A 26,383-nucleotide genomic window follows, 5' to 3' on the forward strand; every position below is an offset into this window, starting at 1 on the left:
CTCTGACCACATTTGCCATTAATATGTCACCAGTTGATGTGGATGGATATATAGAACTCAAATAACATAGTGTGGCTTGCCAGAATGCCTGTAGGCCTATGCTTGGTTTTTGAAAGGGCAAGGGCATCAAGGAATTTCCTCCTTGGTAAAGGGCACCCTGTAAGGAATGAGCATCAATATAGGAATTGTCTAAGCTCAGCAGGCCTGTATGCTTTGTTTTTGAAAGGGCAAGGGCACCAAGGCATTTCCTCCTTGGTAAAGGGTACCCTATGAGGAAATTGTAAATTTTACTGGGGCATTTCAAGGGCACCTGGGGGCAAGGAGGCAATCGCCTTCATTGCTGCCCCTGTGAAGTATCAGATCTGCTCAGGTATGATGACATCACCTGCAAGCTTCCTCATGTCAAGAAGAAGCTAGTCTGTCAACATTAAGATATATGGCACTGAAGTTAAACAATGAGAATACCATTGAGGCATTCTCAAGAAGGTTTTCGGATGCAATTGGAACTTTTGGTGTGACCATTAAAACCCAGACAAAATGAAGTCTTAAGTATTAACCACTTCAATCTATAGACGCTACAAAAGACACCCACAACAACAATCAAGTCATATAAACTATGCTAAGTGAATCTTTGGGCTTAGTCCATCATTCTTTTTCAATAGTGTCTGAGGTGAGAATTGAAGTCAACATAACAACAAGAGCAGCACTACTTAAGGAAGTTATTTATAAGATTCCATGGCATTGTTTGCTTTTCTCTGACCACATTTGCCATTAAATTGTCACCAGTCGATGTGGATGGATATATAGAACTCAAATAACTATAGTGCAGCTTGCCAGAATGGGGAAAGAGTTTCTCTTATCTCACATTAAGCATATAATGACAGAACATTATTTCAAAACATCTGGGTCTTTTTTTCGTATACTGATTCCACTCAAAGCAATAGTTACAGGCCTGGATTTACATCCTGGAAAGGGCAAGGCCATTTTCATTTTGAAAAGGGCACTTCCACTGGGAAATCTTAAAAAGTATTTGGGAAACTTTTGAAGGGACTCCAAGGCCAAGATCAGGGCAACGGAGGCCATGTCCTCCGTGAAACACCAGGCCTGTTGTTAAAAGTGTATTCAAACTTACATGCCACTTCAAGGGTAGCGTTTCGACTGCGAGTTGCTCCGGCACGATTTTCAGCAATACACTGATAGGTTCCCACATCTAGACGACTAACACTGAGGAATAGCATCTCTCCTGTATCCAGTAGCGTAATATGACTGCTCCCTGTTGACATGTCCATTGGGTAGCCATCTTTTAGCCACTGAAAGGAACAAATATAAAAAAAAAAAACAATCAAAAATTTGGAAAACCAAAATTAATATTCTTTATCCCCGATTTAATCGTTGTTGTGATACCCGCTGCTAAAATAAAGGATTCGAACTGCCTCTAGCTACAGGGCAATCTTGCTGGTCTAGTTGGTAAGACACTTCTCTAGAATTGCAAAGGCTTGTGGGTTTGAATCCCACCCGGGTTATATGCTTGTGATTCACAGGACTTGGGTAAGAACTGAGTATACAGTGCTCTCAAACATCAGTGTATGGGTAAAACCTAAATTAATATTCTTTTCAACTGAAGGTGGTACATGAACTTGGGGTTTAAACAGTTTTAAAACTTTTTACTCCTTTGAATTTTTTTTATATATTTGTTGAATTATTTAATTACCTAGGTTGACAAAGGACTCTCACTTTGCTTGATCGCATAATTTTTGATATCTACATGACTGATTGTACTCTGATGCAGCCAACCATTATTGAAATCTAACAAGTACTGTTGACAATCTTTCACAGACTTTAGCCAACAGTAAAAAAAGACTGGCCCAGGCTCAATATCTCATGCTATAGGCCTATAGCTGACTAAAGCCACTATATTATTTGACAAAGAAATGTACGAACCCGACTTATGAGCAGAGTTGTCTTAGCAAAACCAGATCAAAACTGTGAGTAGGACTGGCTCCAACAAGTCTAAGTTTGTCAATCTAATTGGTTCGTTTAACTCTAATTAAATGAGAGGAATCATGTTTGAAAAGAAAAGTAAACTACACTGAGAGCTATAATATAAGAAGCCACTAATATTATTATTAAGGGAATAAAAGGGTAACAACGAGTTCTTAAATGGCCGTTTAAAACCAGCAGGGTCATTGTCGTGCGATAAAGGCCCGAGCTTCTGCTCGGGCCTTTATCGCACAGCAACGACCCATTCATAAATGCCCTTTTGTTAAAAAACGTTAACAAAATACAATTATAGACAATTGAAAATTTGAGGGTTGAAATATTTTTTTCAAAAACTTTGTGAATAATCTGTTTGATGCGCTTGGGTTGTGTGTACGCGCGCACTCGTGATAATCTTGCGCGCCCGTCTTGCGACAGCCAGTCTGTTATGTACAGCTCCAGCTGGTCATTATCAACCGTTTAACCACACCCATGTGACGCGCTTTCCACCAATAGGAGTAGAGAAACTGTCTGGGGTATTTATGAATAATATTTAATGGTTCCCTCCCTGCTACATTTTGGTTTGTCATCATGCTCAGCAACTCTCAACAATGTGCTAAGGAGTCTTTTCTGCTTAGCAACTCTCAACAATGTGCTAAGGAGTCTTTTCTGCTTAGCAACTCTCAATAATCATACACTAAGGAGTCTTTTTTGCTTGTCAACTCTAAATAATCATGTGCTAAGGGGTCTTTTGTGCTTAGCAACTCTCAACAATGTGCTAAGGAGTCTTTTCTGCTTAGCAACTCTCAACAATGTGCTAAGGAGTCTTTTCTGCTTAGCAACTCTCAATAATCATACACTAAGGAGTCTTTTTTGCTTGTCAACTCTAAATAATCATGTGCTAAGGGGTCTTTTGTGCTTTACAACTCTCAACTGTGCCAAGGAAGTTTTTTCTTCGCATAGCAACTCTATAACATTGGGTCCAGATGTCTATCCTGTAGGTTCTATCTTCAGACATCTACATAATATCCATAGCAACGTCATCAGTTAAGGTGGGGATGGTTTGCAAATTGCCGCTGATCAGAGTGACTACCAGTAAATTTGTGTACAGCTTGGAGGATTACCCCTGCCCCATGCACTGCTGTTAACACGGAATCCACTTAAATAATTTGCACTTTATAGGTTAAGCTTTGAATTGCAATGTGAATGAGTTCAACCAACAATGTCGCATGTACTTTATAGGCAGTTCACAGCTTTACTAATACAATTATGCATATCAAATTGAAATAAACAATTTACTAGTAGAAAGCTGGTTGGTTCGCAGTCACGGAACACAAAATAATTCTTGACTGTCACAGTTAGGAAAACATAATTCTGTAAATGTGTTAATTTGATAAGTTTTGTTTACACGAGGGCACACTTTGTATTCAGTTATAGGAAACCAAAAGTGTTTGGAAAATTGATTACTTAAAATGCTACAACTTTATAAGCTATACACAGGGATATAACAAAACATTTGAAACTGCTAATATCTAACAATTTCATTATTAAAGACACTGGACACTATTGGTAATTGTCAAAGACCAGTCTTCTCACTTCGTTTATCTGAACATATGCATCAAATAACAAACCTGTGAAAATTTAAGCTCAATTGGTCGTTGAAGTTGCGAGATAATAATGTAAGAAAAAACACCCTTGTCACACGAAGTTGTGTGCTTTCAAAAAAATCTAATTCTGAGGTCTCGAAATCAAATTCGTGGAAATTACTTTTTTTTCGAAAACTACGTTACTTGAGAGGGAGTCGTTTCTCACAATGTTTTATACTATCAACAGCTCCCCATAACTCGTTACCAAATAAGGTTATAATTATTATTTTGAGTAATTACCAATAGTGTCCACTGCCTTTAAATGATGCTTTCCTCTATTCTTCCATAAGTTAAAGACATGGTTCGGGTTGACAGGTTGTTTGCATCAAGTTTCATTTTGTTCCCCGAAAAAATGTTAGAAAGAGGTAATGGAAAATTAGAACTCAACTAAAAACAAAATTAAACTGAAAACAATGGTTGCCTTTACTCCTACAGTGAAAAAATGTTAGAGCTAGATAAGGAAATAACTAAAACTGAAAACAATGGCTACCTTTGCTTCTACAGCGAACCTAATGATATATAAACACTCAATGTGAGGTGATATTGATAAATGATGTCAAGTGTTATTAAAACAATACAATCTTTAGAGAGAGGCAGAAGTACAAGAGGTGAATGATGTTTTTTGTGAGAGGCTTTAGGTTTGGACCTCCTGTTATTCATTGATACAGGAAATGTGGCACAAGCCACCTGCTGACTGACTAGACCAGGCTAGACTGGGCTAGACCATAGAGAGCAACAGCGGACCAGGTCAGGTTAGACCATCCTTCCTCCATGGTTAGACCAAGCTAGGCCATTAGAGCAACAGCAGACCAGGATAGACCAGGCTAGACCCAGAGAGCAACAGGAAGGCATGGTATACACAGATGTTTGCTGTCCACCATCCAACACCTTGATATCTCCAACCAGGCTGGTTTCACACTTGTCCAATAATCAAGGCCAATCAGACATGTTTGGGATCAGACCCCTACCCTCCTTCACTGTGCCAGCCTTTCTAGTTGCAAATTCCTATCGCCACCCTAAATATGTAGTGTAAAAGTGTGCATATGTTGACTGAGCCACACATCCTTGCTCAAGGCGGAGTGAAACATTGTCACACAGCCGTATGGGTTTTCAAACAATCAAACAATTCATGTTTTTATGTTTCTTGTTTATTTATTGTAATATTTGGAAATAAAACAAACAAACAAACAAACAAACAAACAAAACCATGCTTGTGTACAGGAATATGATATTACTAAGTAATTATTCTATACTCAATCTGGGTTTGTTTATAGAAAGTACACAGCACACTTACAGGCAGTGGACACTATTGGTAATTACTCAAAATAATTATTAGCATAAAACCCTACTTGGTGACCAGTAATGGGGAGAGGTTGATGGTATAAAACATTGTGAGAAACGGCTCCCTCTGAAGTGACATAGTTTTCGAGAAAGAAGTAATTTTCCACAAATTTTATTTTGAGACCTCAGATTTAGAATCTGAGGTCTCAAAATCAACCATCTAAACGCGCGCACACAACTTCGTGTGACAAAGGTGTTTTTTCTTTCATTATTATCTTGCAACTTTGACGATTGCTATTTTATGCATATGTTGAGATACAGCAAGTGAGAAGACTGGTCTTTGATAATTACCAATAGTGTCCAGTGTCTTTAATTGATACCAAATAGAACGAGTATCCCCAAATGATAAGTTTCCTTTTTCCCTTTGCCTCTGTGGCTACTCTGTGGCCAAACAAAGCTAAGGCCGAGTAAAACAAGAAACATGATTAGCGTCCAGGTTTCTCAAAAAAAGGAAGGAGGAGGGGCTTTTTATTTTTTATTTCAAGATGGCCACCATTCTTTTTAAAATGTCAAGTATCCTATGTTTTTTTCTACTGCTCAAACACACAATACATAAATGAAACATTTTGGTCAAGACATTCAAACAAGACATTCAGATTGTTTTAGCTGAGATCGTTTAAAATAACCCTTTGATAAAAAAATTTTTTAAAATGTGCATTAATTTTTTTTTTAAAGAGGCGGCCTCTAAAAAGGAAGCAGGCGGGGACGCTAAACATGTTTCTTTTTTTACTTGGCCTAATATAAAAGAATTTTGATTATAAAACAGATTCCAAAGAAATGGCAAACTGCATATATAGAGAAGATGAGTTTCACTTATAAAGTTGACTTTGACAGGATTCCCTGATGAAGGGAGTACTAGATCAATAACTCAAGTAGATGTATCAAATTACAACGATCACTGCTTTCTTGTATAATGTACAAGTCAGCATATGTACATACCAATAGGGTCACACTGCTATTAATACAAGCAGGCGCGTCCATTATTTTATATATATATATGAGGAAGGTCCACTCAGTCACCAGCCCAGACATGTTGCTGTGTACATTTATTCACTGCCTTCAACTACGAGACATAAACTTACCCTTAAAGTTTGGACTCAACAGTTGTTTCATTGTACGGGCACAATAAATAATACATGGGAAAATAGAAAGTAGGTTATGACATCCATACATGGTGCAGTACACTATAACGACCAAAGCATAGTTTATTTTATTTTGGATACGCTGATGTGTGTTTGCACTTTACACTATTTCCCGAGTTCTGTGAACAAAAGTCACAGGCATATTACATGGGATTCGAACCCATGACCTTTGCAATTCTAGAGCAGTGTCTTACAAACTAGACCACTGAGATTGCCTGGTAAGGCAGTTTGAACCTTATGTTTTAGCAGCGGGTACTGCAATGATTTAATAGATGTTAAATTTTCTTTATTCCCGATGCGAATTTAACATCTATTAAAGGGACACGTTGCCTTGGATCGCTAGAGTTGGTCCATTTAAATCAGCTGAAACCATTTGTTATGAAATAGGTAGGTTAGAAAGATGTTTTAAAAGTATAATATAATGATCCACACAAACATTACTCGTAAACTAACATGGTCAGCCTTTTTATGGAGTCAAAAACTTGACTCCACAAAATGGCTTGCCCTGTTAGTTCACAACGTATAAGGAAAACCATGCAATTTCGGGGCATGTGTGGATCGTTTTATTCAACTTTAAAAACATCTTTCTAATCATATGCATTTGATAACAAGCGGTTTCAAACGCTTTTCATAGACCAACTCGCCCGATCCAAGGCAACATGTCTCTTTAAACAATAGTGTGAAAATAAATTGATCCATGGAGGAAGGAGGGCATACTTACTGAGATACTGGGTTCTGGTTTGCCTTCTGCTCTACAATTGAGTCTAGCCGGAGCATTCTTAGGGACTACTATATTCTCAGGGTGTTCGGTGATTGTCGGTTGCACATCTTCCCTTCTCCTTGCTGCTATAGCTGCAAAACAAAGAAAACAACATATTGTTCAAAATTAAATAAAAAAATAGTTGCCATTCCTACATTGGTTATACCTGTAGAGATTTATGGTGTTTTAAAACGCATTAGGGAAACACATAGGTCTACCACCAGGTTCTTGGGCAACCAACTCAACTCGATAGATTTAAAGGCAGTGGACACTATTGGTAATTACTCAAAATAATTATTAGCCTTAAACCTTATTTGAGCTCAAATGTTTACAGGTTTGTTATGTTATGCATATGTTGAGATACACAAAGTGAGAAGACTGGTCTTTGACATTTACCAATAGTGTCCAGTGTCTTTAATTATTTTATTTTGTGCACACTGTAGGTAGGTCTACATGTACCTTGTAGCAGATTTTCAATCCAGGCCTGAAAGTACATCTATGCCATTTTCATTTTGTAAATGGCACTTTCATTGGAAAATCTTTAAAGGCAGTGGACACTATTGGTAATTGTCAAAGACTAGCCGTCACAGTTGGTGTATCTCAACATAAGCATAAAATAATAAACCTGTGAAAATTTGAGCTCAATCAATCATCGAACTTGCGAGATAATAATGAAAGAAAAAAACACCCTTGTCACACGAAGTTGTATGCATTTAGATGGTTGATTTCGAGACCTCAAGTTCTAAATCTGAGATCTCGAAATCAAATTTGTTGAAAATTACTTCTTTCTCGAAAACTATGGCACTTCAGAGGGAGCCGTTTTTCACAACGTTTTATACCATCTCCCCATTACTCGTCACCAAGAAAGGTTTAATGCTAATAATTATTTTGAGTAATTACCAATAGTGTCCACTGCCTTTAAGTCTAAGAGAAAGTTTTGAAGGGGCACCAAGGCCAAGACCAGGGCAACAGAGGCCATGATCGACGTGGCCTCTGTGTAATTACAGGCCTGCAATGCGGACAATGAATTCAGCTTAGCCATCCGTCTCTTTCATCAAATAAATTGCCTTAAGGCCTAATGCATGGATTGTTATAAGCACACAAAGTACATTGAACCCAATCCTCAGAACTACCAACATCTCCACAATGCAACCCAAGAACATCCCATTCCCATGGGTACTCAAGCTTGAAATAACATGTTCAACTTCCTCTTATTAAGCCCCTATTGGAAACACAATGTTGGGTACAAGACTGAATGCATCTTTATAATAAAAAAGAAAAAAAAAGAGAAAACAAAATAGTTGATAGTTGTGTCATCCATTGATTGGACAATGTTATCATAACTCTAAAAAAAAATATGAAAAGTGAGGGAAATCATGGAAAAAATATAAGAAATAACATAATGATCATAATAACCCTAAACCTGAACGTGCAACAAAAGTCAAAGAACCTCAGCAATTAGTCACACATCATTTACCACTCCCCCCACCACCATGGTGGGCAAGAAATCTCCGTTCTCACGCATGCTATTATTTCTCCTTTATATTAAGAGAAACATAACAAGGGTGTAAATTAATTTCCAGATGATAGAGGCATCGAGTGTGACTGGCCATTGTACTTTTCATAGCTGGGGTGTTATGCCAAAGTCGGCAAACATAAAGACTACCATGACTGCTACCCGAGCCAGCTCATATTTGATTAATGTCCGAGGCAGGACAATAATCACAGACCAAAAGAAAAATCACAATTTAGCACATGCTTGAAGACCTCTCTGAATGAAATGGTCGCAGTATCCCAGCCCAAGCAGTTGTCTGTCAAGAACTGACTTGTGCTTAGACACATCTCAATGTCAAGTCATGCATGAAGTCTTCAGAGAAGCCAAGTGAGATTGACTGCTCTCATCTTTCATTTTCAAAAGAAACTTGAGACTAACTCGGAGTTTGCTTAGTGAGAAGATCCAGTAATAATATTGAACCCAACCAGATCATGCCTATAAAAAACAACATGGTTCTTCCATCTTTTTCTAAAGGTAGACTGCATTGGGAAATGCACAACAATTTTGGATATGCTGTCAAAAAAACTAAACACAAAGTTTTATACTTATAATTATAGAACTTTTTGTGGGATAGCTTTTTCCTGTTAGAAAAATTAAGAAGCTTGTAGTTATATTAATGTCACTCACAGATGTTAAAAAGAAAAACATTTTCCTGCTGAAACCATAAATTGTGCTATTTATTGCACAACAGCTCCATATTATTCCACTGACAAATTAATGGTTTTTTGTTTATATACACAAATGTGGATTAGACGATTTAGAGTGTATTTCTCCCATAGGAAAATATATATATATATATATTGTGAGCTTCAAAACAGCAAAAGACAATGAAGGTTGATAGTTGACATTAATTCTTGACCACAAGTGTTCACATAATATTAATAATAATAAAGATGAAATGTTGATTTGTATTGGCAGCATTGTGATCTTTACATAATACTGTATTTCATGTTGGTATGGTTGATATTCCATTCATAAATACCTCAGCCAGTTTCGCTATTCCTATTGGTGGAGAGCGCGTCACGTGGGGGTGTTTAAACGGTTGATAAAGACCAGCTGGAGCTGTTTATAGCCGGTTGTTTTCGGATATGTTTAGATGCATACTACGCGCTAGTCTTAGTGCAAGACATTTGAGTTGGCCGCGCTGTGTGTGAAAGCAAAACGAGAAACGTCTCGCACCAAGACTAACTATGCGCACGAATGCATATCCGAAAACTGTCTCAGTCATAAAAATGCAACACACGTACAGAGCTCAAGGACATCGGAAAACGGATAAGTTTTACAGAGTTTCTTACTTTGTTACGACTTTTAACCAAAAAGGCATTTATGAATGGGAATAAAAGAGTAGTGACTCCTTCTTAAACTGCCGTTTAAAACCTTGCAGGGTCGTGGCCGTGCGATAAAGGCCCTCGCCGAAGGCTGAAAGGCGAGGGCATTTATCGCTCGGCCACGACCCTGCCAGTTTTAACCGGCAGTTTAAGAACTCGTCGCTACCCTTTTATTCCCTTATTAACTTCCCCACAAAATATCCATTGAATTCCAGGGCAACAAACAAGTCGGTATTTCCAAGCTGTCCAAAAGATGTAAATTAAAGGTGTACAGGTGATGCTCGTTTAAGTGCCCCTAAGAGTCTGATTTTACACCATCATATGATTTAGATGTACCAGATGGTAACATCAAACTATGACAACTTTAGGTTAAGTCCCTTGTGGTGGTTAAGAACCCCCAATCTACATAACACCTGGCAAAGATATGTATATCCATAAACCTGCTGGAAAATATCAATATTTCAACTATGTTGAAATGTGCCCATTAACCCGATGTTTGCAGTCACAATACAAACGTCTGTGATGGTGATGTTGTATTATTGACGGCACTGATTCAGACCTACTCAAGTTATCAGAATATTTTGTGGTTTGGAGTCTGGCCTTAAAGCCCTAGGATTATGGGACTTTCCATTACAAATCATGCATATTAACCCAAACTCACATCAGTTTGCTTACATAGATCTCTGCCCAGTGTGGCTCTTTGCACACACAGTAAGAATAAAATAATAAGTGACATTTAAAAAAAAACCTTGATTTCTTTAAAATTCATGTTTGTTGACCTCCTTCAGTTTTCATTTGAAAAATGTAATCAAAATAAACTACAAACAGATACTAGGCGTACACAATTTTGCACCCGATTCTGATGTTTTGTAACAGCATTTAAGGGGAAAGGTTGCCTCGGATCGGTAAGTTGGTGTATAAAAAGCGTTTGAAACCGTTTGAAATGTGAAATGCATATGGTTACAAAGATGTTTTAAAGTAGAAAACAATGATCCGCACAAATATGCCTCAAAATTGCGTGGGTTTCCTTTTATTTTGCGAACGTACATGGTCGAAAGAAACAAACGTGCAACTTCGAGGCATTTTTGTGTGGTTCATTATATTCTACTTAAATGCATTTTATAACAAACGGTTTCCAAACGCTTTTTCATGAACCAACTCGACCGATCCAAGGCAAAGTGTCCCTTTAGGTAGCTGATATTTCCATGGATGAAAAAGTCATAAGGTATCAAGTTGATGCTGTAAGTAGTCTTGTTAGTCTTGGTACTGTTGCCACACTACTAACAAATCACTTCCAGCACTCTTCTTTGAATCTTATCTGCAAAGATTGGCTGGACTGTCTAATTGATAACATAAACACACCGTCTAACGAACGAACGCTACACTGCGCTTTAAAGTCACATACTGATAATGTTTAACTTCTCAAAAGCCACGTGGAATCAAAGATATGAGAAATTAACATGCCATGCCGGGCATTTCAAGCAAAGACATTCCTATTCTTATGTTACAGAAGAACATGGTATTTTTGGTTTGTGTGTTTATAATCAGCAATATATCTGAACAGGTGTAGAAAGCCTTGCCCATAGGTTACTCTCAGTGATTGCTTCTCCTAATCACTTCCTGTATATCTCATTAACATTGCATATCTTAATTAAAACATTCTTGACTTACTTTCTAAAGCTTTACATAGAAGGCACAGCTGGTGAAAATTACACTAAGAGAAATGTACGGATATGACTGGAATACCAATACCAGCTTGGTGAAGATGAGTGAGTTTCAAGGTACATTGTTTGTTTGTTGTAATTTTTTACTGATTGTTATTTGCTGTAACTTTTTAATGGATTTTTATTTTATTTGCTGTAACCTTTTAATGGATTGCTGTAACTTTTTAATGTTTTTTTTTATGCAATTACGCATTTGATTGTTTGCGTTTGGATTAATTAATTTTCATAATTTAATTTTTTTTTTTTACTGAAATTGGGTTAAATTGTTATGCGTTCTCGAACAGTTCAATAAATTAAATTAAATTAAATCTCAAAAACAAATTCAACTTTTGTAAAGCGCTCCAATCTTTGTTGGGTGCTATAACAACGCCGAATGTATGTAATTCAAAGGAAATTTCCATCTTTGTGGGGCGCTATGAAAACGCCGCGTGTATGCAATTCAAAGGATGTTCCTGTGGTTTCTTATCATCCTCCAATAATTTTATCATGCATAAAGGCTACTTAGTTTACTACTTTATACTACATAGGCTATCTAAACTTCCATTATGTTTCATATGACAGTCAATAGATCTGGATGCCGTCCAGAATTATTACATAAACCATAGAAAAAAATTGATTGTTTGATTAGTATCAGTGTAACTTTCATTCGTATTATTAGCGTATGATATCATAAAATGAGGACCAAAGTGCATCAGCGCTGTCTTTATCAATAGATCTTAGAGGGACACGTTGCCTGGGATCGGGGGAGTTGGTCTATGACATGAAATTTTTTTGAAACCGTTTGTTATGAAATGCATATGGTAAGAAAGATGTTTAAAAAGTAGAATATACCGATCGACATAAATGTGCCTCGAAACTGCGTGGTTTTCCTTTTGCTTTGTGAACTCACAAGGTCGGCCATTTTGTGGAATAAAAATTTGACTAAAAAAAAATGGCCTGCCATAATATTAGTTCACGACGTAATATATGGAAATTGGGAAATTTCGAGGCATATTTGTGAGGCTCTAACCATATGCATTTTATAACAAACAGTTTTCATGTTAGAAATAATTCTTCTTCAGGGTCCTACTCCAACATTTGTTTGATCACCTCTCTCCACCACGGCATGGATCAAGGAGATCGATCCAGCCTCAGGAGGGTAGGAATACTTCCCTCCCTAAAAATATCATTCCCAAGTCAAAAAGTAAAAAAATAAAACATATTCAGTCGTTTTTCCCCAAGATGTGATTGCAGACAATTTCTACAGTGACTCTCAAAGGCGCCAGTTACTTCCCACTTGAAGTTTATTTTACTACTTTAGACAATACAGATCAAGTTGGCAGGGATTTTCTCTTCACTATATTTAGCCCAAACACTTAGAAACTTTTATTTACACGCACCGACTGTAAGCTTAGTGTAAATCTGTTTATTCATTGGACCATTTCGGTACATGAAAGAAGAAAAAAAAGAAAAAAAGTTCACAGATTTACAAATAACTTACAGGGTTTACAGAAGTTCTCTTGAAATATTATTCCATGAAATGCTTTACTTTTTGAGAAAACAGTAAAACAATATCAATGCTCGATATCGAGAATTACAGATTTATTTTAAACACATGTCATGACACGGCGAAACATGCGTATACAAGGGTGGGTTTTCCCGTTATTTTCTCCCGACTCCGATGACCGATTGAGCCTAAATTTTCACAGGTTTGTTATTTTGTACAGAAGTTGTGATACACGAAGTGTGGGCCTTGGACAAAACTGTTTACCGAAAGTGTCCAATGGCTTTAAAGAGATCTGAGAGCTTTCCTTGAGTTGCTTACAAATGAAATAAGTTACTCCTCACCCACAAACTCAGCATAAAAAATGGCGTAATAATTGTTCGGTAATTAACCCAACTTATTTCGGGCGACAACAACCTCACTAAACAAAACATCGGAATTATATCAAAACACTTTGGACAAGCCATCCCACCTAACTTAATTACACCTAACATGCTGCCATTTCCAAGAAAACAGAATTAGGCTTAACAATTGAAGTGGTTTGCCATTTGCCACTAGTGCTAACAACACCCAGCTTCAAAAAGCATGTGGTAGCCAGAGGGGCTAGGGGTGTCTGTCTGTGTGCCTTTTGGCGGACACCCTGTTGTAAATTTGGACATGCTGTTTTTGGTCATTTGTATGTAAATATATTGCAAGTGAACAATTTGGACACTCCGTTTCTAAACTGCAGCAAAGTTGGACACCCTCTTTACAAGAAACTGCCTTAAACCTGTATTGTTATTAGATAGTGCATGTATGAGTAAAGTTGTTTGCTAAATATTTGTTTATATGTTCATGATTTCTCTTTGAGTCGAAGAAGAGTGTGAGGAAATTTAAAAGCTTTTTGGATGTGTAATTCAGGGTTGATTGAAATAAACAACCGCATTTCAACCTCAGTATTTTATGAAGGAGATTAATATCATCATCTGTTTTAGTTTGGTAATTGTCAAAGACCAGTCTTTTCACTTGGTGTATCCCAACATACGTAAGCATAAAATAACAAGCCTGTGAAAATTTGAGCTAAATTGGTCATCGAAGTTGCGAGAAAATGATGAGAGAAACAACACCCTTGTCACACGAAGTTGTGTGCTTTCAGATAGGAATAAAAGACTTCAAAGTCTTTTATTATTTTAGTGAGAAATTACCTCTTTCTCAAAAAAAATCTATGTTACTTCAGAGGGAGCTGTTTCTCACAATGTTTTATACTATCAACAGCTCTCCAATTATCGTTGCCAAGTCAGTTTTTAAGTTAATATTTGTTTTGAGTAATTACCAAACTTGTACCTTCCCTTTAATCCGTATTTCCTCAAATAACTACCTTCAGCTGTACCTGATATTTAAAGTCAGTGGATAGAGCAGACATAACGTCTTACATGTAGTACCAGGTGCTAAAACAACTGCTTTGCTTAAATTTTCAGGGCAAGTAGGCACTTATGGTTTGGGTAAACATACTCAGACATGCTGATGTACTGTTAAAGTGTGTTTGATGTATGCTCCTTCCAATGTTATTGTAGGTATTTCAGTATTTGTCATTGGTGATTTCTGACTACTACATCCTCCCAATAGCATTCGCTTTATGTTTTGATATGTTTTTGTTTTGAAACATTTACATTATTTCGAAAGAAGACATTCTCCGTCATCTTGTGTTACAATAAACGCACCAGGCTGTAAACACTTCATTATTATTCATACCACGTTTATGGGAAAACAACTTAACTAGTTTAAACTTTGTCAAGGATTTCCTGCACGTGTATGTGTTGTTTGGATTTACCAAATCAAAACACAAAACAAGGGCAAGTGGTGGGGGGGGGGCGGGGGGAGAGACAGTTTTCTTTGAAATGGAGATATTTCAAACATATTTATTCAGGACAATCTGTTGGATACTGACTGGAACCAATTTAGTTAAAAGTAAGCAGATTAAACAGTAAACAGCTCTATATCTGTGTCCAATCATTAACAATATTGAAATAAAAGGATCCTATTTTGGTTTGGTATCATCTGACTTTGAGACACATGACCTTTGTCTCTTTCAACTCTTGTTTTAGGCTCTCAAAGTATTATCCTACTACGCTTCGAAGTACTCTCTTTATGTAAAAGAGTGATAAACCACTCATTTTGCCCACCATACCACTCTTGCAAAGAGCCATATGCATACAACTCTTGTGAAAAACGGGTATCAAGTCGATTTAGAGAGAAGTTAGTTCCAATTTCACTCAGAAAGAGTGATACCGAGCGACTTTCACTCTCAAAATAGCGAAAATGCCACTACTCGGACATTTAGATAGTACAGCTACTCCAAGTGTTACAAACAACTCCTTTTCTGTTACGGTTGGTTTATTTGTTTGTGTTTCATTCATCCATTCAGTTATATGCCTTGTAAGTTCATTTTTTGGTTGTGAATAAATAAACACAAGAGATTTCATGAAAGGGTCACTACTTTGTTCTGGTAAATTAAGTTGCATGTCTTGTTGTCTGGTGTCTATTACATGCAGGGTATTTAAACCACCAGACCAACGGAGTGGGCCTAACAATAGTGGAAACATGAACTGTCTACTTTTAACCATCCACAGCTATTGTATGGCTGTACCTCATTTAGAATCCTGCCATGTCTTTATCAGACAAGGGTGTGTATAGACCCCACCACTTTGAAGTATTTATGGATTACCACCTACCATCTGTAATCACTAAATCGGAACTCTACCTCATGAATTGGCTTAGCTCTCAACTTTAGCTTATTAGCAACGTTTCCACATTATGTACCTTGCTTTGTAATTGACACCATTTTTATTTCTACCATTGTGGGGTGCATAAACAATGCCATGTATGTATAGTATAGCAAACACAAGTTTGTTTATTAATAATGCTTGCAAAGTTTCAGTACATTTGAACAAAGAAAAACAAAGTAAGTTCATGGGACAGAACGACAAGTTGTTCTTGGTGTAACAATGAAATGGTTATTGTGAGAAATTGGAAGATAGTCTCACATATGGCCTTTAAGGCAACCGAAATAGGCAATAACTTTATATCCTGTTTTCTAGTTCCGCACCTGTTTCAGTGGAATTTTCACAGCTAAGTGACATCTACTCTTGTACCCTCCTTTTATTTTACAATCACTCAGCTTTTACTACCACTGTATCCCATAAAGTGTAAGCAATGACTGAGTAACTTGTATTACGATTCTGTTTGAGCACGCAGTAGAAACCATAATGCTAGAAGAAACTGAATCACAGTAGCTGTCTACAGCAGCTATGTAATTACAACAAACTGATTACTTTCAACAAGACACATTCAACAGGGTTTGATTCTCCAGTGCAGGTGCAGTACAAGGTCCCACATATATTAAGCACAATAAATATCTGCAATGGTTTTTTTATTCCTTCCTGAACTGCTTGGCATTTTGCTTGTAATTCCTTTCTGGAAGGGACAACCCTGGCAGGGCTAAAGGCCCGGACCACACTCATGCTAGCCTTGAGACAAAGTCATATCTATTTCAACACAGAACCAATTGAGCATGCACTGAGTGTAGTGATATTAGCAACATTTGGAAGAGTGCCTTGTGGCTATGGTTCATCCATGGATACAGTGATTCAGTACAGAGCTGATCTTCTTTCAGCTCCTATCCATCTGCATATGTGTACTTTCATTGCACTGTTGACTCATATGGAGGCAAAGCCTATACATGGTTGACTTGGTAGAATGGGTTAAAAATGCTATTCACACGACAGCAATTTAACTGGGGACCCTTGCTTTATTTTAGCATGGTTGTAAAATGTAGCAATGTTTGACCAAGAGAATTTGGACAGTAGAAACATTAATCGCATTAATGTACATTATTTGTAAAATGCTACATCTTTAATAGCAAGGGACCCTTGCTAAAATGCTCCTGTGTGAAAGGGGCTTAATAACTTGTGCATACAGTCCACCATCACCAGACCTGTGTAATATTCACATTGCTCAACCTCTCATTAAAAACTATGGTTTACATGTACCAGAGAAAAAGGACCAAAGCTAAACATGAAAGTGGAACTGATGTAGGGTAGAGTTTAGACCAGTGCCTCTGCTGTGAAACACATTGGTCCAACATCCAAAAAACAAAACTGACAATGACAAACTCAACAAATGGCTAAAATTAAAAAGGGATCTCTCTAACCCAAGATATCTTAAGGATATCTTAAGGATATCTTAAGGATATCTTAAAGATATCTTAAGGATATCCTTACATCGGGAACTTCTTGAGTTGAATCGGTATTAAAAAGTCTTTACAATGACTCTTAATGTTCTTCTTCTTCTTCTTTAGAGCTTTTTGGTACTTGCAAGGTAATGTTTGATTATAAAATATTGGTTTAAAAATCTTGTTTTGACAATGAAACCCCCAAAAGTTCTCATAAAATGCACAGATTTTTTTTGTTTATCCTTTGCGAGAATTATGGAATGACTTGCAGTGCAGTGAACAGGTAAATTTGGGTCAGAATCTCAGGCCAAAATCGGCCATCATGGTTTGCTGAAATTGCAGACTTGGCTCCCATTATGCTGTACTAAATAGAATCAATTATGGAAGCCAGTCAATCTCTCGTTATCTTTGTTGGTACAAAAAATGATGAAGGTCCAGAATCATGGATTACCCAATAACATCCTGAAAGGGGGAGTTCGATCATGAATTCCACTGCTCTTTATCCCTCTTTGGGAAACGACGCGTAGTGAATGCCTGTGCACCGACCTCCACAATGGATTGTCCCGGGGCCTGTATATACACGTCAGCCAGCCAGTTGATCACAACGGAAAAAAAAGACGCTCCAAAGTTGTTTCAGGCGTTAATATACGTCAACCGAAATTCTAATAAGAAATGTTTTGCATGGACGTGTCATCTGATGTGAATTGGTGAACACATCCAATAGACAGAAATGAGTAGGGCCTACATCAATCCAGCTTTCACTTTATTATATTTTAATATGTTGAAAGGTACGTGATATTTAAGAAAGAAACAAAATGTAATTTCACTGAGTTTTTTATTTAAAGCCATTGGACACTTACGGAACAGAAAAAAGGGTGGGTTTTCCCGTTATTTTCTCCCGACTCCGATGACTGATTGAGCCTAAATTTTCACAGGTTTGTTATTTTATAAATAAGTTGTGATACACAAAGTGTGTGCCTTGGACAATACTGTTTACCGAAAGTGTCCAATGGCTTTAAACAAAATTAGGCATCAGGCATTGAGATCTTAAACTATTTTTTGGGGTTCCACAAGTCCAAAATGCAGTGTAATATTTACTTTCCCATTTACAATATTTGGAAAGATGTTCTGTTGAGTAACACACTGGTAAGACACATAAGCAGTAATCACAAACGACTAGTGATGTACATTTAGTTAAGTTGGAAAGAACTCCAAGAAATTTTTAGACAGGACATCTGGTTTGATCTGTACAAACGTTACCTATGATCGGAATAGTTTGGGTTACTGTAAAAAAATAGTACGCACCCTTTAGTGGTGTGCCATCGGGATTACTCTACTGACCTTTAGCAAGCATGGTCACTCAGGGTATCGCTATAGGTCAATAACTTAGTCCAGATATATTCGCTTAAAATAAATCCAACAACACGCAACTGCACATAGGAACAAAATAAATTGACTGTATACAAATAAATATTAAAAGGAACATTACAGAGTTGGTTTTGCTAACAAAACAGTTGCTGGCAGTGTAAGAACTTTCCACCATATACATAAACTGACAAACCTGTAGAAGTTTGAGATCGATCAGCCATCTGGGCCACAAGAAAATAGTGAAAAAAATCGATTACATATTTTGCATGACATCGATGCAAAAACAAAAAATGAATGAAACGCTCACTGAGCGATAAACTCCAAAGGCGAAATTAGATTATTTATTTCTCATCAAATTACATTTCAGACAGAAATATTTCAAGGGATGTTTTTTACTATCATCATCATTAGACCATGTAAGTTTTATTTAAATCTGTGATCTTCACGATTTTTGTTTCTTACCTATTCTGTACTGTTCCTTTAAGTTATAAGAAACATTAATATGAGAGAAGATATTGACATGGGCAAATCTAAGAGAACAAGAGAATCCTGATGGGTTTAAAGAAGGGACCCTGACCCTTCATTGCTCTCCTTCCTCCTCCATTTAAGTTTATGATTCAGATTCCCCTAAAACCAAGCCATGTATGAAAAATATCCCAAGAAATGATTTGAGACGGAAATGACATGTGACGAGTCTGTATTTTCTGACCAAGCAGCACCAATGGTTTGAATGCTTGAATGATCATGACTCAGCATTTGTCATTCCATTCCTAAAAATCTTCGAAGATTTGGTCTCCAGTAAAAAAAAAAAAAAAGTCTACCACACTTGCATTTCAATTATTATCCGGTCAAGAATACAAGTGAAATTAAATTATGACATTCCGCATTGAGGATACGATACTGAAATACCTTTACACACAGTACCCCGACATGCATTTCCATTGAGTGTGGGAAGAAGAAGAAGCCTTTGTAATAATAACACAATTATAATAGCATTAAGGATGTAATATACTTTGCTTTGACAGAGATTGCATGTGTTATCATGTAATCCTATTTCATCTTTATGAAGGTCTAAGCACTCCTCTATTGTCATAATGGTTTAGGATTATGTGAGTAATCAGCATGGAGTGGTACAACACTCCATCATTACTGATATAACAGAATCTACACAAATACACTCCTTAATCCTCTGAAACATGTTTGCACTACTTCTTATACAACTTGAATGAAATCCCAATACAGATCAAAGAGGGGATAATCCCACAAGAATGTTGATACAGAAGAGGGAAGGATGCAATTAGCTAGCTTGATACACACTGGATTTGTGGGATACCAGGCAGTTGAGTGTGCTGGTATTTGCTTGGGATGCCATTGGTGTATGATGAAGTCAACCATAAGCACTGTGCTTGTAGCCATGTCCAACCATGCTACCTCCATGGTCCAACCAAAAATGGTTGTGTAATCTAGAATTTATTTCCCAATAATAATGGAAGTTTTGAAATAATAAAGTTATGAACAATGATATCATTTCAACAATGGTAATGTTAGGGAAGTTTAGGGGGAAGCTGTGACTGTGAGTCAGCGACCATAGCCACTCTATATGTTCTACCTCAAAGTGAAAGTTGCTGTCCACGATGATTGAACTGCAGCATGGTGTAAATATCTACATACAATGTACACTAATAAACACTTGGAGCGATAGTAACATGATGACTTGGTGTTTGCTCTGACTGAGTGGCAGAATACAAATCGGTGTTTCACTATCTTCAATATGCTAGAGTTTATTATGATGCCACATAATGGTTGTGTAATCTAGAATATATTTCCCAGTAATAATGGAAGTTTTGAAATAATAAAGTTATGAACAATGATATCATTTCAACAATGGTAAATGTTGGGGAAGTTTAGGGGGGAAGCTGTGACTGTGAGTCAGAGATCATAGCCACTCTATAATATGTTCTACCTCAAAGTGAAAGTTGCTGTCCACGATGATTGAACTGCAGCACGGTGTAAATATCTACATACAATGTACACTAATAAACACTTGGAGCGATAGTAACATGATGACTTGGTGTTTGCTCTGACTGAGTGGCAGAATACAAATCGGTGTTTCACTATCTTCAATATGCTAGAGTTTATTATGATGCCATATTGTTGTGTAGAAAAGATATACTCAGTTGAAAAAAAAAACCTCAGTTTTAACTCCATTATATAGTCAAGCTAAAAGCTGTACACAAAATCACAACCTTGCCATCCAGCTATAACTGTTAACCAACCAGCAATGGGATAGGTCTGATAATTCATGAGTAAAGCAAAGCCAACTTTCCTAAGTAAGTGTATCTCTATATCGGGTGGGGGAAAGTACATTATACTTTCAAGGGGCACCAAGGCCAAATTGGTCAGTAGTATAAGGGGCACTTGCCTCTGTTGCCCTAAGGAAGTATCAGACATTTAGTGATATTCTCTAGACATATTCTTCAAAGAGGAAGCAGAGCATTCTTAATTCCAACAGAACAGAAATATCACAAACTCAATTGTGACTTTCATCATGAAACTCACATTTTCTAGAAGAAGAACTGATAAAAATTCACTTTAACAAATTATTGTGCTCTATTTTAAATAGGGACGTGAAAGTAAAAGGGTTTAGTTTAGAAAATGTAAAGAAATCTTCCCCAAAAACAACAGTTGAACAGAAACACTTCATGCCTGCCTGTTTATAAAGTATCAAAAAAACTCCATGGATATCAGTTGCCAAAACACATTTGGGATAGTGGCAGCGTGGACACTTTTAAAGACAAATTGAAATTTCATTTGTTTCAAACAGCTTTTGTAGTTTATTTCTTTTGTTTTTCCAATGTTCCCTCTTCCTTCTGTTGATTTGTTTCTGTTTTCTTCTTTTCATGCGCTTTGAGCACCTTATTAGGTTGATACATGTGCAATAAAAATTGTCCTTATTATTATTATTATTTATTATTATATACAACATTCAAGCAAGGTTAAATAGACATGAATTTGTTTCATCCCTACAAAAACTTGAAAAACATCTTTACCTGATATTTTAGTCCCACAAATCAATGGAATTATAAAAATGAATTTCCATGAAAGCAATTTGGAACAAGGCGGTGTGCAACACTGAACATCCATCCTAAAAAGCTTTCCAGAAGAAAAATAATTGTCGAACAACAGCCTAAACTACAGTAACTGGTCATCAATCAATTCTGTCAAATATACAGCGTTCTTTCACACATTGGCCAATATATCTTCTTGTGGCAATTTTTGCAACAAAATAACAGTTTGACCAGATTTCTGGAAGTGATTAATGCATGGAGACAGTGTGTTGCTGCGAGGGTATAAAGCAAGAAGCGTTAAGATATTAGGCTTCAGAAAACAAGTGATTATCTAAATTGGTATGTTGTTAAATGTCTTGGTATATTTACAAGACACTGGAAAAAAATGATTAGATTCATACTCAACTTTAACAAGGAAGTCATTTTGTAAAAGACATTTTTTTTTTCTTCATTTTGAAAATATTGATGTTTACCAATCTCATGCCATAACAAATATTATTTGGAAAACGTTAGTTGAAAATTTATCACTTGAAGGAATTGACAAACCCTGGTGCTTCAGGCTTCCTTCTGAGCAACATTTGACAATTTATTGAATGTAAACATTGAACATACATTTACTACTTTTCAAAAGGCAATGTTATGTTAACCATTGAAATCTTTTTATTTTTTTAAATTTATTAACTGTTTTTAATCCAGACGAAAGTGCGGAATAATTAAAATTATGTTCCTCTAAGACGCAATAAGGATCTAAGCTTTGTATGGTGTACTTAATGACTGGGTTGGATTGGAATAAATGTCTCCTAACATCCCGACAAGATTATGAAAATTGTTCAACTCAGTCATCTCCAAACTCAACGAGTGGACGTGATCAATGTATTGACCAAGTTTGGCACAAACAAAAGGTGAACTTCAAAGGGTGTCACTGGCAATCACTTCCGATGCACTTCATTTTATTAAGGAAATGTAGCCGCCGCTGCTTGGTTGGAACAAACATGATAAAAACACATGGATTGTCAACATGCTGGTAGACGAGTTACACGTTTAGTTCTGGAGTGATCAGAATGAAGCTTTAAAAGACACTGGACACAATTGGTAATTGTCAAAGACCAGTCTTCTCACTTGGTATAGCTCAACACATGAATAAAATAACAAACCTGTGAAAACTTGAGCTCAATTGGTGGTCTAAGTTGCAAGATAATAATGAAAGAACACACTTGTCATACGTAGTTGTGTGCTTTCAGATGCTTGATTTCGAGACCTCAAAATCTAATTCAGAGGTCTTGAAATCAAATTCAAATATTTCAGTGACAAATTACTTCTTTTTTGAAAACTACGTTACTTCAGAGGGCTCAGCCGTTTCTCACAATGATTTATACTATCAACAGCTCTCCATTACTCGTTACCAAGTAAGGTTTTATGCAAATAATTATTTTGAGTAATTACCAATAGTGTCCAGTGCCTCTAAGTTAAACGTAACCTTGAATCTTACAGAACATTACAGCAGATTAACACTTTGGATTCACAAAAAAGTGTACATATCACTGGATCTGAAGTAATATTAGGATGAATAATATATATTTGGTTTGCGGTAACACCATGTGTGTATCTACTTGCCAGGTAGAGTTTGTTCTTAGAGAACTGTCTTTCTTTATTCTACTACCGCAGAGTAGATTTATCGGATGTTCGGGAGACTTCTAAGTTCTGAAAAGAACTGTCCTGCTTTTTTAACTACTACCCAGGCAGAAGGTATAGAAAAATTTGCTGGGACTACTACTTCAGCTCATAGGATCCTTATTAACTGCACTACAGAGGAGTCAGTTCTTGAATTGGTCTCAACGTTTCGACTAGCTTGCTCTAGTCATCGTCAGGAAACTGTATGAATATTCAAGATTGATGAACAACAGAAACAGAGATTACTACTGGATTTATCGTAATTGTTACTTCAAAGTAAAAAAAAAATGGTTTAATATTGCTAATTTACAGCAATATGATTCTGCACTATAAATATCATCATTTTTACACTACAAGTATAGTATCATAATTTTTGCTCAAAATACCAGTATATTATCAGCACCTAAATATACGCATTAAGTACAGTCAGTGCATGCAGTGAACATAAAGCTTTGACATGATGGGGGAGCGGAAGTTAATTTTGACAACTTGTCTCAGATCCGGGGGTGTTGAGCTTTGGTGCAGAGTAAAAAGTCCCAAAATCTGGTATTTCTGAGTTTAAGTAAAGTTCTGCCGGTACAAACAATAAATTTGTATGTTTCCTGAAGTGAAAGTTCTATCCCTCATGATTTGTGACAAACAATATTTGTCTTTCCTGACAAATCAATAGGAGCAGATAATTTAACCCCCAAAAATGTTAATACTAAACGTGAGACTCTATTTCGATCTTTGGTTCCTTGGATTGTCTACATATTGAATAGACTCCCAGAAGACTCAGAGTCCTATTCCTGGTGTGAATATTGCTAAACAATTACTAATAATTTTTACATTTTCCATTGATGTTGAGTAAACATATTCATTACATGATTTAGCCATATCGGCTTTCTGTCTAGCAAGTGTTAAGTCTCCACACAACAAGAGGAATATATTGGTCCTTGACAACAGATTCTGCCTATCAAGTGATGGGGGAGATTTATGAACACTACTTCCTGTGCAATAAACAGTGCTGGTGGTAGCTTATAACAAAAGCCACATTATAGCATGGCTCAGTTCCTATTACAAAAGCAGTGTATATCATCACTAGACAGATACTTCAAGACAAAGAAATCCCAATAATAAGAACTGTGTCATGACAGCATGGCTGAAACAACACCACTAATCCACACTAGCCATTTGTGTAATGAATGCTAATCACTGTGATGTACCTGACACTGTTATTTCATTGTGAGTCATTTTTGTGTGTGGAAGTGATGGGATGCTCACTTTGACTGCAAACTTGAAACCTTTCAGCTAAGTCCCCTGTAAGCAGATGTGTAAAGTAGAATTTCCTTAAATCTTTTCTTCATAGTAAGTAGTAGGGTTGTTACGTACGACCATCTACCTCCATGGTACGACCAACTCATTTGGAGTTTTACCAACTGAGGCGGTTCGCACGACAGCGATACAAAAACAAATCGTTGTGAAAGTGTCTGATATATGTGGCGTGAAATGTTGGGGAACATTTTTAACACTTGACTCGTGGAGAAATCAAATCTAGTACAGGAAAACAGAAATTGTCCGCAAGCCAAAAAATATCTAACAAATCGTTTTTAAACTTTGATCTTTATAACTGTTATCCGTTTCCTCTATTTAATATCACTTACATTTTGAAGGGAAGCAAAAATCTAGTTGAGCTGAATTGAAGTAAAAACACAAAGAGGACCTGATTTGGACAGAACTTTTAACTTGATTTCTGATGAGGATTTTGTTGGTTAGTTCATCGGGAGGCTATCCTCTTATTAGTTGTTGTGATAACGTAACCCTCCTCCTGATGGTGGAGGGTTACGTTATCGCAACTTCTACCCTCTATGCTTCACCGCTATCTTCTTTTTTAATCAACACTACTTTTATCTTTAATCTTAAAAGAGTAAAACACTCACATCCATTCTTTTCAAGAACTTGTCAAATAATCAATCCACACTCAAAGTCTTTTAATATGGGGTGTGAACTTGAAGATATTTTCATAAAAAAGACACAAGAAAACTGTTTTATTGCCAATCAAAAACCTACCTCAATGCAAAAACAAACACAGTCTTCTTTATAAGTGCAGATTATCATAAAATAAGGGAGGAAATAAGATGGATAAAGTTCTGAATTAATTTTGCTCTGATCATGGAGGAAGAAAGTTTGACCAACAAATGCACAAAATGAGAAGAAACAAACTTACCACCGTGAGACAATGCCAAAACTACTATGACTGTGAAGACAGTATTCCTCATCATATCTCAGTGTACTTGAAGATTTTATGATCCACTTAAGAAACAAGCATAGAGCAATCCAACAGATCCTTCACTGATGATTATCACTTCAACTCCTCGTCCTATTGCCTGATGCATACAACTAGGTCGACTGAATGTATTCATATCCTAGCTTGCAGCATGCTTCCAGTCACCCACTGCCAATCTCATCAAACAACACTCTGATTATAACTTGATGACGGCCTGGCTAGCAATCACTAACAATTCGGCAACAAACTTACTCCGGTCCACAGTTCCCAGGGAAGACTGCTGGAATTCTGTTGTAGGGGATGCTTTTCTTTGCTATGATGGCAATTATATACAGAGCTTGTGTTTAGAATGTCCAGGCGTGATCTAGTGTGTCCTGCATCCACCTAGGCCTAGCAATAGATGAGACATGAAATGCCCACAGTCAAACCACCACCTCCAGCTACACCAACTTGTAATCAAGTGGAAATGTTTACAGATCTAGCCGCTTGCCCCACAAAGACTCGCCTACACAGTGGCCTCACCCAGCATGCAATGATATGGACATATCCTCACTCCATGCAACACACCTGGTAAATGTCTTAAGGCCCCTAACAGATTGCACTAGGACTCTACCATTATGTCCAAATAGGGGGGTTTGTGATGCACACCTGATGGTCACACAACCAAAGTTTTATCTTGTATTTTTTTAGCACACAGCAACTTGTATTTTTTCTCTTCTGAACTTGAGTAATTTTTAAAGACTATTTAGAAGTGTCCTGGGGTAGATTTAGATCCTATATTGTCTAATGCTTTCTAGTTTCTGCCAGGCCTATTTCTTTCAAATTTACAAAAACGTATCTCTTT

The 26,383-nt window shown here is 36.8% G+C and overlaps 1 protein-coding gene across 3 annotated transcripts in view; it reads right to left on the reverse strand.

Moving 5' to 3' along the window:
• LOC117301351 (roundabout homolog 1-like) overlaps window positions 1-26,016 on the reverse strand; it is an 85,110-nt gene extending 59,094 nt beyond the window's left edge. For all 3 annotated transcript variants that reach the window (XM_033785276.1, XM_033785277.1, XM_033785275.1), the window contains exons 1-3: window positions 25,480-26,016; window positions 6,828-6,958; window positions 1,133-1,310 (exon numbers count right to left, since the gene is read on the reverse strand). In XM_033785276.1, the coding sequence (XP_033641167.1) occupies window positions 1,133-1,310; window positions 6,828-6,958; window positions 25,480-25,534 (364 nt within the window). In that variant the 5' untranslated portion in view covers window positions 25,535-26,016. The remainder of the gene's footprint in view (window positions 1-1,132; window positions 1,311-6,827; window positions 6,959-25,479) is intronic.
• Window positions 26,017-26,383: the final 367 nt, after the last annotated feature.

Source organism: Asterias rubens, chromosome 17, assembly GCF_902459465.1.
Source record: "Asterias rubens chromosome 17, eAstRub1.3, whole genome shotgun sequence".
NCBI lineage: Eukaryota > Metazoa > Echinodermata > Asteroidea > Forcipulatida > Asteriidae > Asterias > Asterias rubens.